Here is a 15,108-nt window from a genome sequence, read left to right as displayed (position 1 = left end):
CATGTTCTCTGTGTATATAAATCTCCCCACTGAATTTTCCACTAAATGCATCCGATAAAGTGAGCTGTAGTTCACGAAAGCTTATGCTCAAATAAATTGGTTAGTCTCTAAGGTGCCACAAGTCCTCCTTTTCCTTTTGCGGATACAGACTAACACGGCTGCTACTCTGAAACCTAGGATACAGCTACCATTCTGTCACATACAGTCAAAGTATTTCATTTTGTACATAATATTACATATAATATTTAATTTATTGTATATAATATGAGATTAAATTGATAAAGTCAAAATGAAACACTTTGCCCTTTATCTAAATGAAACATTCCAAGAAGGTTGTTTCAATACTTCCAAAATGATATTTTTCTAAATTTTCATTTCAAAGGGAAAATTTGAAATTTCAAATTTTTTTTTTGATTCGGGACAAAAAGGAAATTTCTAAATGTCAGAATTTCCCATGGAACAGAAATTCTGAGTTTCAACCATCTCTATTTAAAATCCATCCTTTCTTTTCAGATTGCCTGAAGTCAGACGGGTGGTTCCTGCTTCATTGAGTCTCCCAGCATGCATTGTGCAGGTGATGCAATAACTTCCACAGAGCCCCAGTCGAATATGAACCTGGCATATACAGGGATAATCCAATCACTTATTTATACTGTGCTCATCTCCTCTCTCTCACAAGTGATAAATTACTTCTCTTTTTTTAAGCACGGTTAATTAGTTATATGTTACAAATTCACTTCTTGTAATGGGCTGGCTTACTCCTACTCAGGACCAAGATCAACTGCCCAGCTTTAAAGGAAATGCGACACTTAGTGTAAAATGACCTGGTACATGAAAACGACACCAAGGTCTAATCAATTAAAATCAGGTCATGATTCAGTCTCAGATCCCGGCTGCATTTTTATTATTTAACAGTAAAACCTCAAAAGGAAACAACTGAAGAAATGGAAGAGGCAATCTGCAAGAAGTAATAAAAAGAAAGAAAGTATTATGGTCAACTGTTATGTTTCACGGCATACACACTAAGAAGTTAGATAAAAATATGAAATACTCTTGTTGGAAGGTTGCAACATAACACGACTTTCTTCCTTAGAATTCAGACTGATAACACACAAGAACCCACAAACATAGACCAAGCAGGCTGCTCCACACAAGAGAGAGACACAACTCAACACACCTTATTCTAGCTAGAGTCTGCAGAACTGACTCAGACGCACCCTTGCTTCCCTGCAGAGCCCCTCACCATGCAAGCAGGATCAGGAAAGCCCTTACAAATTAAAGTGACAGCTCACAATTCCAGCACAGTTTTCAAATATTCCACACCAACTGTTTCAAATTTAGGAGCCTAAACGTAATCACGTAGGGCCCCACAATTGGAGCTAGATTTCCAAAAGAACACAAATCCCGTCTAGACACCTAAATACAGCTATTCATTGTATGAAAAATTCTACTATTATGACTTTTTGTCCTGGTTTGGGATGAAAACAAATTTTGAAATACCAGAATTTCCCACGAGACAGAAATTCTGATATTGGATCAGCTCTCGTATAAACAGAAAGGGGAACAGGCCAGTTTACACTCATTATTCACACCAGGCAAAAAGTTCAAGCATCATAAACGCTGAACAATTGCAATACAATGGTTACAATAATTTAACAATAAATTAAGGCGTGATTACTAGGGCTAGTTGAAAATTTTCCATCTACTTTTTTTTGATGGGACATTGGGTTTTCAACTCAACAAACAGTTTTGCATAAAGTGTCTGCTTTCCTCAAAAAAATTCAGTTCTTCATTGGGACACTGGCCATTTTGACAAGTATCAGGGGGTAACCGTGTTCGTCTGTATCCACAAAAACAACAAGGAGTCCGGTGGCACCTTAAAGACTAACCGATTTATTTGGGCATAAGCTTTCGTGGGTAGAAAACCCCACTTCTTCAGGTGCATTCAGATGACCATTTTGAAACATTTGGGGGGTGGGGTTGGTTTCAACAAAAAGTCATAATTTTCTGTCATAAGTTCTGATGACACATTTTTTTGCTTTGAATCAAACTTTTCAAGGGGGGGGGGACATTTTCCAAACACTTCTCATCATTAGTAAGACCGGGAAATAATTATTTTAATGTAAGATTTTAATCCTGACTTTAAAATGACAAACAGGTTGTGGTGATGCTCAGTTGCATAAAATTTGCAATGAAAGACCGCTGCCATTTGGAACAATTTCTCTCTCCTACTATAAATACTTTCCGATGAGCTAGATCTTTTAAAAATCAATGCAATCGCTCTCACAAAGTGCCTGGAGGTACAATAGGCAATTCTCAGAAAGAATCCTTGCTGATGAAGGGAAATGTTTATGCATTATTCCAGAACCAATAAAGCTGGTCTAAACAGGGACTTTCTCCTGAGTGACCTCAGGCTTTCCCAGATCTGAGAGGAACTCAATAAATCATCCTCTTTATCCATAGGAAGCTAATAAAAGAGAACTGAATCGAAACTGGATGCAAGCAGCGTGTGAGGATAAATCCATTAAAGATTAGATACTACAGTAATGGAGGCCAGATAAGTACGTTCGATTCCTTGGTCACTGTCAGTCTGGTTTTAGATCTGGAAATCTAAGTGCTCGGTTCCCAGTCACCTTGGTATAGAATGCCGGGTGTATGATACAGAGAAGACACTGGCTAGTGATTTATTCTTAGCAATGTACCAGGATCAGAGATCCATGCTGATGTTTTTTTAAAGACTTAGCAGCCGTCTTGGTTACTACTGGACATAAGGTGAAGTAGATTCTACTGCAAACTCTGCAAGGTGTAGATGGGACTCTGCTTGCTTCCTAGAGAAATCCCAGAGGGCAGCAATGGGCATTTTTTCATCCACTATGAAGGGTCTATTGTCCCAGCATTTCACAGTGTTGAGACAGGTATCAGGCTCAGTCCAGATTAAGATGGCGGTGATGTTAATTAAGGGAAGCAACCACAGAATATGGCAGGATTAGGGCCCACTCCCATGACTGAAGGGCATGGCCATAATTTGCCAAAAAGGGTCACAATCTTGGAGGAGGAGGGTGGACTAGAGAGTCAAGGTGGTCCATTGGACAGTGCACTGGACTGGGAGCCAGGAGACGAGGACTCTGTTCCCAACTCTGCTGATGTCCTGCTGTGTGATGTTGGGGAAGTCACCACCTGTTTCCCCTCCCACCCTTTGTCTGTCTTGTCTAAGTTCTGCAGGAAAAGGACTGTCTCTTGCTATGTGGATGCACAGTGCTTAGTATAATGGGATTCTGATCTCAGGCTTCCAGGTGCTACTTTAATACAAACAATAAATAATATTAAGTGACCGCATGCATCAAACTTAGAGGCCATTAAAAAAAACGTAGCCCTAGAAGTGGATGCACGCTCTTCTGAGCAGACTTTTGAATAGGTTATGATTGGTTATTATATTGAGGGATTTAGCAATCTAATAAAGCTGCAATATTATGACCTTTGCAACAACACAACCTATTCAGAAATCTATTATCCTGCCTCCACTTCCTGACAGATGCAAACAGTTTTTGTCATCCTCCCTTGATCTCCCTTGGATATCTTCAGTTTGTGTAATTCTCTCTCAGGCTGTATGGCTGAGAATTCAGACTCCCTCAGCAGGCGTCCAGGACTCGAAGCCTTGATTCTTAGAGCTAAGTAAGCCGGTCTTTGAACAGCAGTCAGCCAGGGAATTTGCTATTATCCAAACAGAATGGATTTTTCTAGCTTTTTGGCTCTGTGCCTGCTGCTTTCACAAGTTTGTCATCCTTCTGATTCCCTAAAATAAACATTTGATGCAGAAGTTTCCATAAAACGGAATATTAAACTTGCCTAACCCTTTGGAAAATACCAGAGTGCAGCTGATCCTATTAACTCTTTAAGCAGCTTTAGGTTGGTTTCATAAGTTGCTAGCCAAAATTTTTCACCCAGGAGTGCCTAAGGTAGGCTTCCGAATTCACAGTTGGCCATCTAAATACAAGTAGCCTGATTTTCAAAAGCTCTCAGCACCCACAAATCCAGCCGAAGCCCCTGGAGTTTGCTGATGCTCCACACCTCTGAAAATCAGGCTGTCTTTATCTAGCTGCCCGCGTACGAATTTAGGAGCCTAATTTCAAGCACTCGGTTTTGAAAACTTTGCCCGTTCTATCCAGTCATTTGCAACACCCTGCACTAGATGTAGAAAAATGCTGAATCTCAACCACTATCGCTAATCAAATTAAAAACGAGGCTTCTCTCTCAAGTACCGTGTTGCAATGCCTTTGGACGCTCACTGCTGCAGCGTAGTTTGTCTGTCTAATGTAAAGCTGCCGGACAGTTGCTATAATCATCCGATGAAGTGAGCTGTAGCTCGCGAAAGCTTATGCTCAAATAAATTTGTTAGTCTCTAAGGTGCCACAAGTACTCCTGTATCCGCAAAAAGAAAAGGAGGACTTGTGGCACCTTAGAGACTAACAAATTTATTTGAGCATAAGCTTTCGTGAGCTACAGCTTACTTCATCGGATGCATGCCTATGAAGTGAGCTGTAGCTCACGAAAACTTATGCTCAAATAAATTGGTTAGTCTCTAAGGTGCCACAAGTCCTCCTTTTCTTTTTGCGAACACAGACTAACACGGCTGCTACTCTGAAACCTATAATCTTTGGATATCCTTGTTGCACGGTTCAGTTATCATGCTGTGGCAGGCTCACAATGGCTGACTGCTGTTCCCTGTTGGAATGACCTTTTCCAACCTGTGTTGCAAGGCCAGAGCTGCCTTAACAGCTGGCAGGTATGCCCAGCTTTTCTTCATCAAACGTCTTCTTTTGCCCAGGAGGCCAGTTATGCTAGCAGCTCTACTGGGCCTTTTCTAACAGAATGGACAACACAACGTGTAACCTTCAATTAAACCATATACCTACGTGGACAAATGAAAGTGACTTGAACAGCAGCCTGACTTGCTGGGTCACATGGATAACTTCAGCAATCAACAGGCAGAGAAGAAAGCAAAGAAACCATTAGAGAAGAATTAATTGATATTCCAGCTTGGCCATCTGGGAGGATGGAACCACTTCTCTCACTTACACATCATCAAAAGCTTTCAGGGAAAAGAAAAAAAAAGAGCAGGATCAATCAAATAAGGAAAGAGTTTATCAGGAAATCTCTCCCAACATCAACCAGTGATGTGACGTGCGAAGATTGTTATTGAATAAGGATATTATGGTCGTGCTCTGGGGTGGTCCCCAGTCCTGATCTACTAGGCACGATACAGACATAGCAAAGTTTCCTGCTCCAAACAATTTATAATCTAAGAACAGAGGCTATTCTGCCCCACTCAGTAAAACACACGGGAAAGATAAACTAAACTGACAATGTTCCAACTGTCCATTCCCACAGGCCATCTTCTGTGTTACTGAAAACTTTCAAAAACCTTGAGGAAGGAGCACAATTTTAAGGATTAGAGCACCAAATGAGGAACCTGAGATCCCTAATTTCTTTCCTGGCTCTGCCACTGCACTACTGTGGGCAAGTCACTTTACTTATCTGTGCCTCAGTTTCCCATTATCAGTAGTACTGAAAGTGCTTTACAAAGGAGATCAGCATCATTACACTCATTTTACACATGGGGAAAATGAGGCAAGGGAAGGGGAAGGGACTCACCCGGCAGTAGAGCCAGGAACAGAACCCAGGGCTTCTAAGATCTAGTCTATGTCTCCATCCACTAGACCACAACACTTAATGTACTAATGGTGGGTGCTTAGATACTGTAGTGATGAGGGTAGTATAAGAAGCTGTGTAGAAAAGAATTCAGGCAAAGGACCGTCTTTTATTATGTGTTCGTACAGGCGCTGGCACAATGGAGCCCCGATCCTAGTTGGGGGAAATAAAGTAATATAAATAACTCATAATAGAAGAGATATTAATTCAGGTTTTGGTATAGCCAATACTGAGAAAAGAGAGATCTTTTCTCAAAAAAACCCCCAACATTTATACAGAATAACAAGAATCCAACTCATTTCAAAGCAGCTGCTAGTGCCAACACCCCCTTCTTGGCTGGATACATACTCTTTCCATTTTCTAAAATTGTACCTGCAGTCGAGGCACCGCCGATAAGCCCCCAAACTAACCCACCAGCCACTGCATCAAATAATATTCCCAACAGCAGCAGGCTTTCAGACCCTTTCCTTCAAGGATGAGTTTCATTTCTCCAAACCAAAGGAGTTCAAGATAAACCAGGATCTACCTCCTACAGAAACCAACCCACTCCCTACAGACCTCGCCCTCTAACTGAGCTCAGGCTGCCCTTTATATCTCCCAGCATGCCTAGTTCTGAGTCACATGCTCCCATCACATGACCTCTAGACTCATTCTCTTTATGGGAAATGTAGTCTGCTCAGGGGACCCTGGCCAATAGCGGAGAATAAGGGCATGAGTCACCCAGACTACAGTTCCCATGTGGCACCATAATGGCATTTCCAAATTGAAATTTTGGGGGGTTTCAGATGTTCAGTTTTTCAACTAAGAGTCCATTTTTTCTACAGAAAAAACAAAACTTGAAAAATTGTTTTGTCCAAAACCCGATTTTCCACAAAAAACAGTTTCAATGGAAACATTTCAACTAATCCTCATTTTTACCCATTGTCTTTCTATATGGTTGCACAATACAATGACCCCTGTGTCATTATTCTTATTACTAATTTTGTGTATTCCAATAGTGCCTATGAGCCCACATCATGGACCAGGATGCCATTGCGCCAGGTGCTGTACAAAGACAGAGCAAAAAGACAGTCCCTGCCCCATGAGTGTTGCAATCTATCATGTCACTGCTGTTGATGCTGCCAGAAGCAGCTGCTAATTAGATTTTATTTTCTTACTGATCACTTTGCCAAATGCAAAGTTATAAAACCACAGCACCACTTTCTTTTTAAGGCCACTGCTTAGGATTTACATTTCAGAACTTGGAGGACAAATTCGATGCAAAAACCAAAGATGCATGTGATCCGTTTCTGCATTCTGTGGGTTGGATCGGCTGTGCCTGCTCACTGAATGCAAAGGCGCAGATGACACTCGTGGGCCAGGTTGCAGAAAAAAAATGGACGAGCATGTACAGTATTCGCATATGGTGATCCAGTGTATTCCTGGGGAATCACTCAGTTATCCACAGCTCAGCTAAATGCCCAACTAGTGTTTCACCACCTACTTGATCATGGTCATCAGAGGTACTAAGAATCAGAAAAAGCTGATTCATGTCTGGGAGCTATGTATCCTCCTCTTTCTCCCGTGTATAATCCGCAACCTTTAGTTAGCGTTTCTCAAGAATGCCCCAAAGTTAGAGAAGAGGACTGGGAGTCAGGACTCCTGGGACTCAATGTATCAGTTCTGGCTGGCTGCTTTGTTCGAGCCTTCAGGCTGCATGAAGCGAGGCCCTGTCTATATTGTGGTTTTGTGTTTGGTTCCTTGCTTGCACGCTCTGGTATAGTTACAGCAGTAGAACTCGCCCTGGGAGATAAGGCTCCGGTGTGCTGTGACCACTGCCTATCGTATGCTGACCAATCCTGTCTCATTGTTTCCTTGTACTCCCCTGTCTGTCGGTATCCATCTGTTGATCTCTTCGCTCATATCTACACTGTAAGCTCTTTGGGCAGGGAATGTCTTTTGTTCTGTCTTTGCACAGCACCTAGCGCCAGGGGGTCCTGGTCCCATGACTCGAACTCCGAGGCACCACAGTAATACAAATAATAATAATAACAGATACACAGCAACTGTGTAAATCAGTGTTTTCCCCAGTGCAACTTACTGGGGTAAGTTTCAGTCCCATTTGTACTGGTGTAATGCGTTTGCGTTAGGCGTTTGCACTGGTGTAATGGCAACAATGTCAGAGGGCTTATTTTGAATCTACCAGGGGCTAGAGCCATTAGGCTAGAGGCCTTTAATACTTGAATCATGGTACACCTGGTACTGAGCGTGTATAGCAAGGATGGAGGGATGCCCACACAGGGGAAAATGACCCTGTGGTTAGAGTATTTGCCTAGAACTTAAGAAGCCTAGGTTCAAGTCCCTACTCTGCTAGAGACCTTTGGCATGTCCTTTAGCCTCTCTGCCCCTCAGTTGCTCATTTGGTATATAACAGGCATTTCACTATCTCATAGGCGTGTTTTGAGGATAAATACATTAAATGTTCAAGGTATTACAGTAGAACCTCAGAGTTACAAACACCTGGGGAATGGAGGTGGTTCGTAACTTTGAACAAAACGGTCGGGTGGTTCTTTCAAAAGTTTACCACTGAACATTGACTTAATACAGCTTTGAAACTTTACTCAGAAGCAGAAAAATGCTGCTGTCCCTTGATTTTTGTGCTGCATTTGCCTTTTTTTCCCTCTCTCTCTCATCTCTGCGGCTGCATGATTGCGTACTTCCGGTTCTAAACGAGGTGTGTGGTTGACTGGTCAGGTGGTGACTCTGGTGTTCAGAACTCTGAGGTGCTACTGTATGTTATTAGGGTGATGGGGATATATAAGCCCCTCAGATACAATTAGCACGTATGTGAACCCGTTGAGTAGGGATGATTACTTTGAGGTCCTGGCAGAAAAGTGCTTTTTACCGCAAGTGCAGAGCACAGTGTAATCCTCATCTGTCCAAATCCACACTTGTCCACGCCTCCCTTTCTAATCCATTATCTCTTCTACTCTAGTCGCTTGATTCCTGATCATTCTCGCCCCCAGGCATCGAGAGCTGGCCAGTGATTTTTCAGCACTGCATTTTTCCCATCCGACAATGCCGGTTTGTCAAAACCAAAAGGGTGGGTGTGAAAGGGCTAGTCCTGATTAATTTTTTCAGCCTGAAAAAAAACCTGTGAAAAAGTAAGTTTCAAAATTGTTCAGACATTTTGTTTCAGCATGTTCCAAATGAAAACGTTCCCCGTTTTCTGGGTTGAAATGACTTTTTTTTTTTTTTGGCGCTGAAATTTAAGCTAATTACAGCCCCCACAAATTGATTCAAAATGGTGGACATCGAAACAAACTTTTCAAACTGATCCAAATGAAATCTTTTGATGGACCCAAGCAATTCCTCCCCCCCCCCCCACCCAGATTTTCAGTCCGCAAAAAATTTCAAGATTTCGACTTTCTGTCCTGATGTGAGACAGGCAAATTTTTGCAAACCTTGAAAAATGTTGCACAACAGGAAAGCCATTTTCCGCTCATTTCTACCTCAAACTGAGCCAGACTATATAGAGGAGCAAGGAGGCCTAAGGTGACACCCTACTCTGTTTCAAGAGCTGCCACCCTTGCATGTCACAATACACTGGGCTCGGGAAGAGCAGCTGCCCCTGACTGCAATTCACCCTCATGCACAGGTGAATGGGAAGCTGGCAAACTTTGGCTCTCTCCCTTCCAGCGCACTGAGCTGGCGAACAGGGGAAGTACACTGCACCAGGAAGAGGGTCACGATTCAGTCCCTTCCTGGGGCACTGCAGCGCCGCACTGCCCATTACTCAGGGCAGACTGCAAAGTACCAGACTTAGCCCATGTTTGGTTCTGTCCAAGTAGATGGTTAATAGTAACAATAATGCGGTGGAGTCCACCACATTATTATTACTATTAACCAGAACGAATGTGTTCTTTATGCTGCGCTTTGGCCCATTAATGGCCTTTTTGGGATCCCATGAGTAGATACCTCTTAAAAAGGTAGAGGATCAAATTGTTAAGCGTATCATCCTAGGAGCTGTAAACATATCTTGCAAGCTAGCCTGTTTGCAAGTTGAACTGGGGCAAGCTGTAAGGTCCTTCTTAGACATTTCAAGCAAAAATCACATTTCCAGACAGTGAGGATGTATAATAGACATCCAAGTGAGAAATGATGAGATACAACAAGAGCCGTCGGAATGGGGGCTGTTGGTCACTTTCAGGGTCTCTGTATTTATTTTCAACATACGTAGCCCGTTATTGATAACAATGAATTCAGCCATTGATGAGACCGAGGGGGATGGAGAGATGTAGGAAAATGGGGTTACAATCCACCAAAAAAAAAAAAGACAAACAGTTTGGAACTGAGTGTCATTTCCTTATTCCTGCTTTTTTAATTTATTTATTTGGTTATTTTCACTCCCCACAGATGTCCTCCCTTGCTAATCTATCTGCTACCTGTTTATTCTGCTAACCCCTGGACCACTTCCCTGCTTTAATGACGATTGACGAAATGAAGGGCTGGATTCTGTGCCTTGTTCGGCACTTCAGCACAAAGCAAAGACAAAGATTTGGCTGTCCTTCTGTAGGCAAGAATCTCCAGGTGGTGCAGAACTAGCAAAGCGCACTCAGAAGCCTCTTCATCCCAATCCATGAGACATCCCCGGAGGAAAGGGGGCATGGGCAGAGGGCCTCTTTGGGGTAGGGATTGTCTACTACCCTGAGTTAGTACAGCACCTAGCACAATGTAGCCCCTGTTTTCAGAAAGCCCTTAGGTGATACTGTAATAAACATGATCTCTGCACCCCATGCTCCACAGCTACTGGAAGGGACTGTTGGGCCAGGCAGACCCCAAGATTGGCGAGCGTAAAAGTAGCTTAAAACGAGTCCCTGTCCCAGTCCTGTCCTCAGTACCGTTTCCCTGGCCTGGCAAATGGCCTTAGGTTACTTTTCTGATACTCATGGAGAGTTGGGGAAAAACCAGTCACAAGATGTGAAAAATGTAACTGATTCACAGATGATTATAATGGGGGGAAGCAAACAGGACATTTGTAACCGAAACTACTATAAGCAGGACTAAATCCCTAGCTCGGGGAAGGGAAAAGGAAAACAGATTCCTTGTTACTGTGTATAGGGGTAAACAGCACTTATTTTGTGTCACCCAAGCAAATGCAGTGGATGAACTGTCCATGCTAAAGTACACAATACTGTGAGCTGAAGGATGCTTCTCCGCCTTTTAAGGGTGAGGCAAGCGGCCTCTTTAGTTTTTGCATTTGTAGGCTGGTATTGTTTGTTCAAGGTTTTCCCTTCTGCTCCTGCTCTGGAATTTTTATCTGCCTTTATCGCCTTTGCAGTGGTAAGTCAGGACTTCGGCTGATGTGTGTTAAGGTGACCAGAGGCTCACAAACACAGCGGCTTGCACGTTAAAAATTGTCACTTCATTATACATTGGGAGGAATAGAATCACAGATGCGTAGTGCTGGAAGGGACCTCAGGAGGTCATCTCATCCATCCCCCATGCTGAGAAAGGACCAGCAGACCTAGACCATCCTTGACCGGTGTTTGGCCACCGGTTCTTAAAAACCTCCAGTGATGGGGATTCCACAACCTCCCTCGAGAACCTGTTCCACCCCGACACTATCCTTACAGTCAGGAAGTTTTTCCTACTTTCCTGAATCCTCCCTCCCTCCCTGTTCTACTCTGGGCAGGACATGGTGAACGATGGTGTCAGCACAGTCGTGGGACTAAGCAACAGCACTGGGGCTCAGAAGAGCTGGCTTGTATTTGCTGGCTCAGCCACCGTCTGACCTTGACCAGATTAGTTCACCTATCCGTGCTTCTGTTTCCCCTCTCACTGTTTGTCTATTCAGGCTGCAAGGTCTACAGGGCAGGGTCTGTTTCTTACTATGCATCTGTACGTTGCCTAGTGATCCGGGGCCTTTGGGTGCTACCGTAACACAAATAAATCACAAGGATATTGAGTCGTTATTATAAAGCCAACAGCTGCTATATTCCCACCCCTCCAATATACATCACTAAAAACCTGATAACTAACAGGAAAATCTGGTGGGTATTAGGTGCCAAACTCCCCTAAGCTGCTTTGAAAATCCCACCTATAATATCGTTAAGATACAAGGGAAAAAACAAGCTTATTGAAAATCTACGTCTCCCATTCTCTCTTCCTCCATCCTCCCTCACGCATGTGCACACACACACACACACACATTGTGCAAGAGAGAAATAAGACAGCAGTAATCTGTCAATCGTTATAGTAAACTGCAATTTCAGGGAGTCTGAGTCCTCTGCCTCCCCTACAGCCCACTCCCAGCTGACACTGAGCATGCAGCTTGCAATCCTTCCGCCTGTTGTCCATACCGCACTGTCTCTTTGTGTTGTGGAAGCTCATTCGGCATTTGCCCATATGGCTCCCAAAAACTCAGCCACTGTATGTAAAGCCACCAGTTTAGTGACAAAGGGAAGCCAGGTGCCAACTGGGGAGAGTGTTTGGATTCCACTCGGCGGCTTCAAAAGGGTGTGGGGGGAATAAATGGGTTCTCCTTATATCTCAGTGTACATCGTACACCCCAAAGGTCAGTGCACCCGGACAGTTCTACACTGCTGGGGCTAGGGCTGGGCCCATCAGATTCCCCTGGGGCATTGTCTGTGCATTGCCCCCACCCCACCCCCAGAGGTAAGTGGGTTTGGATGGTTCTCAGCTCTCGGGGGGGGGGGGGACTGCTCTCCCCTTACCTCTGAGGGGCAGTAGCTATGTAACCCCCCTCCCAAGGTGAGGGCATCTGGACTGCTCTCTGCAGGGGGTCAGGAGTAAGGGGAGCGGTGGAAGTCAGTCTCCCCTTAACCCAGGGCCAGTAGCTATGCATATCTTCCCCCCACCCCCTCCCCCCCACGATGATTTCATCGGGACAGCTCTCTGCAAAGGGAAAGGGGGAATTTAGTCTCCCCTTTCAACCAGGAGCAGTAGCTGCGTATCCCCCCCCCCGTAAGCCCCCCAAGGCGAGAGCATCTGGACAGCTCTGTGCGGTAGAGAAGGGGTGGGCTGTGGGCAGGGAGGGGAGGGGAGGAGGGATTTGTGGACAGCTCCCTGCAGATGGGGGCAGGGAAGGGCAGGAGGGATTTGATCTCCCCTTATTTCCCAGGGGGAGTAACTGCATTTATCCCCCTTCTCCAAGGTGAGCGCATCTGGAAAGCTCCCTACAGGCAGGGAGAGGCGAGGAGGAGGCAGGGGGGCTGAAACAATCGGTATAATGGGGGTGCTGAAAGCCACTGAATCAAACTGTAAACCCTGTCTATAGTGGAATCTATTTCAAGCCAAGGGGTGCTGCAGAACCCCCACACCTCTAGCTTCAGCACCTATGGGAGGGGGTTTGGACTCCCCTTACCGCCACAGGGGCTGTAGCTATGTACCCCCTCCCCCCCCAACATAAGTGCATCTGGACAGTTGTCTGCATAGGGGGGAGGCAGAAAGGGGAGACGGGAATTTGGTCTCCCCTTAACACCCCCCCCACCCCGCGCCGCCACGGGGCAGTTGCTTTGTATATCCCCCACCCCGCAAGGTGAGCGCACCTGGACAGCTCCCTGCAATGGGGGCTGCGCGCCGGGAGGGGAGCGGGGGGGACTGGGTCTCCCCTTAGCCGCCTCAGCAGTAGCTGTGCACCCCCCCTCTGCAAGCCCCCCACTCCGAAGTCAGACCCCCTCTCCTCCTGCAAGCCCCCCACTCCGGAGCCAGACCCCCTCTCCTCCTGCAAGCCCCCCACTCCGGAGTCAGACCCCCTCTCCTCCTCCAAGCCCCCCACTCCGGAGCCAGACCCCCTCCTCCTGCAAGCCCCCCACTCCGGAGTCAGACCCCCTCTCCTGCTGCAAGCCCCCCACTCCGGAGTCAGACCGCCTCTCCTCCTGCAAGCCCCCCACTCCGGAGTCAGACCACCCCCCCGCTCCAGCGCTAGGAAATGGCTCTGCCGCAGTGGGCAGCAGCCGCAGCTCCCCGGCTCGGCTCGCAAGCTGGGCTCGGCCCCTGGCGCCGGGCTGGGGACCGGCCCCCGCCCCCCATCCCCGCGGCGGGGGCGGCGGCGGCCCCGGCCCCGGCCCGGTACCTGGTAGCTCAGGACGATGCCGTCCGGCTCGTTGCTCCCCGCGGGCATGGCTGGGGCAGGCGGCTCCGCCGCGCCGAGCTCCGCTGCGCCAGCTCCGCCCCCCCCTCCCGCGGCTCTCCCGGCCCGGCCCCCGGCGCCTGCGGGGCGGGCAGCTCCCCGGAGCCCAGCCACCGCCGGCCGCTGCCTCCCGTCCGGCTCCCGGCGCCCCGGCAGCCAATCCCGGCCCGGCGAGCGGCCACGGGCGGGGGGGGGGGGGTGCAGAGGGGGACAGAGGAGAGGTGGGGTACGGGGGGGAGGGGGTCCAGGGGAGGGGAGCGCTGGGGTGGCAGGGGGAGTGGAGAGATGGGGATGCAGGGGAGGAGGCAGGGGGAGCGGAGAGGTGGGAGATGCAAGGGGAGGGGACAGGTGGGGAGTATGGGGGAGTGGAGAGATGGGGATGCAGGGGGAGGGGGCACAGGGGGAGAGGAGAGGTGGGAGATGCAAGGGGAGGGGACAGGTGGGGAGTATGGGGGAGTGGAGAGATGGGGATGCAGGGGGAGGGGGCACAGGGGGAGAGGAGAGGTGGGAGATGCAAGGGGAGGGGACAGGTGGAGGGTATGGGGGAGAGAGGGGAGGTGGGTACGGGGGGAGGAGGCAGGGGTAGGGGAGCGCTGGAGGAGGCAGGGGGAGTGGAGAGGTGGGAGATGCAAGTGGGGGACAGGTGGAGGGTATGGGGGAGGGGAGAGGTGGGGTTTCAGGGGGAGAGGAGTGCTGGGGGTGGCAGGGGGAGTGGAGAGATGGGGATGCAGGGGGAGGGGCCACAGGGGGAGCGGAGAGGTGGGAGATGGAAGGGGAGGGGACAGGTGGAGGGTATGGGGGAGTGGAGAGATGGGGATGCAGGGGGAGGGGGCACAGGGGGAGAGGAGAGGTGGGAGATGCAAGGGGAGGGGACAGGTGGGGAGTATGGGGGAGTGGAGAGATGGGGATGCAGGGGGAGGGGGCACGGGGGAGAGGAGAAGTGGGAGATGCAAGGGGAGGGGACAGGTGGAGGGTATGGGGGAGAGAGGGGAGGTGGGTACGGGGGGAGGAGGCAGGGGTAGGGGAGCGCTGGAGGAGGCAGGGGGAGTGGAGAGGTGGGAGATGCAAGTGGGGGACAGGTGGAGGGTATGGGGGAGGGGAGAGGTGGGGTTTCAGGGGGAGAGGAGTGCTGGGGGTGGCAGGGGGAGTGGAAAGATGGGGATGCAGGGGGAGGGGCCACAGGGGGAGCGGAGAGGTGGGAGATGGAAGGGGAGGGGACAGGTGGAGGGTATGGGGGAGGGGAGAGATGGGGTTTCAGGGGGAGG

General features: G+C 47.9%; 1 protein-coding gene across 2 annotated transcripts in view; it reads right to left on the bottom strand.

Moving 5' to 3' along the window:
- SLC4A8 (solute carrier family 4 member 8) overlaps positions 1 to 13,900 on the bottom strand; it is a 67,319-nt gene extending 53,419 nt beyond the window's left edge. For both annotated transcript variants that reach the window (XR_012635884.1, XM_074935426.1), the window contains exon 1: positions 13,787 to 13,900. Coding sequence is in view for 1 of the 2 variants with exons in the window: in XM_074935426.1 (XP_074791527.1) it covers positions 13,787 to 13,834 (48 nt within the window). In the remaining variant the exon portion in view is untranslated. The remainder of the gene's footprint in view (positions 1 to 13,786) is intronic.
- Positions 13,901 to 15,108: the final 1,208 nt, after the last annotated feature.

Source organism: Natator depressus, chromosome 20, assembly GCF_965152275.1.
Source record: "Natator depressus isolate rNatDep1 chromosome 20, rNatDep2.hap1, whole genome shotgun sequence".
Classification (NCBI taxonomy): Eukaryota; Metazoa; Chordata; order Testudines; family Cheloniidae; genus Natator; species Natator depressus.
Note: the sequence above shows the minus strand (reverse complement) of the source record. Positions and strands in the feature narration are given on the sequence as shown.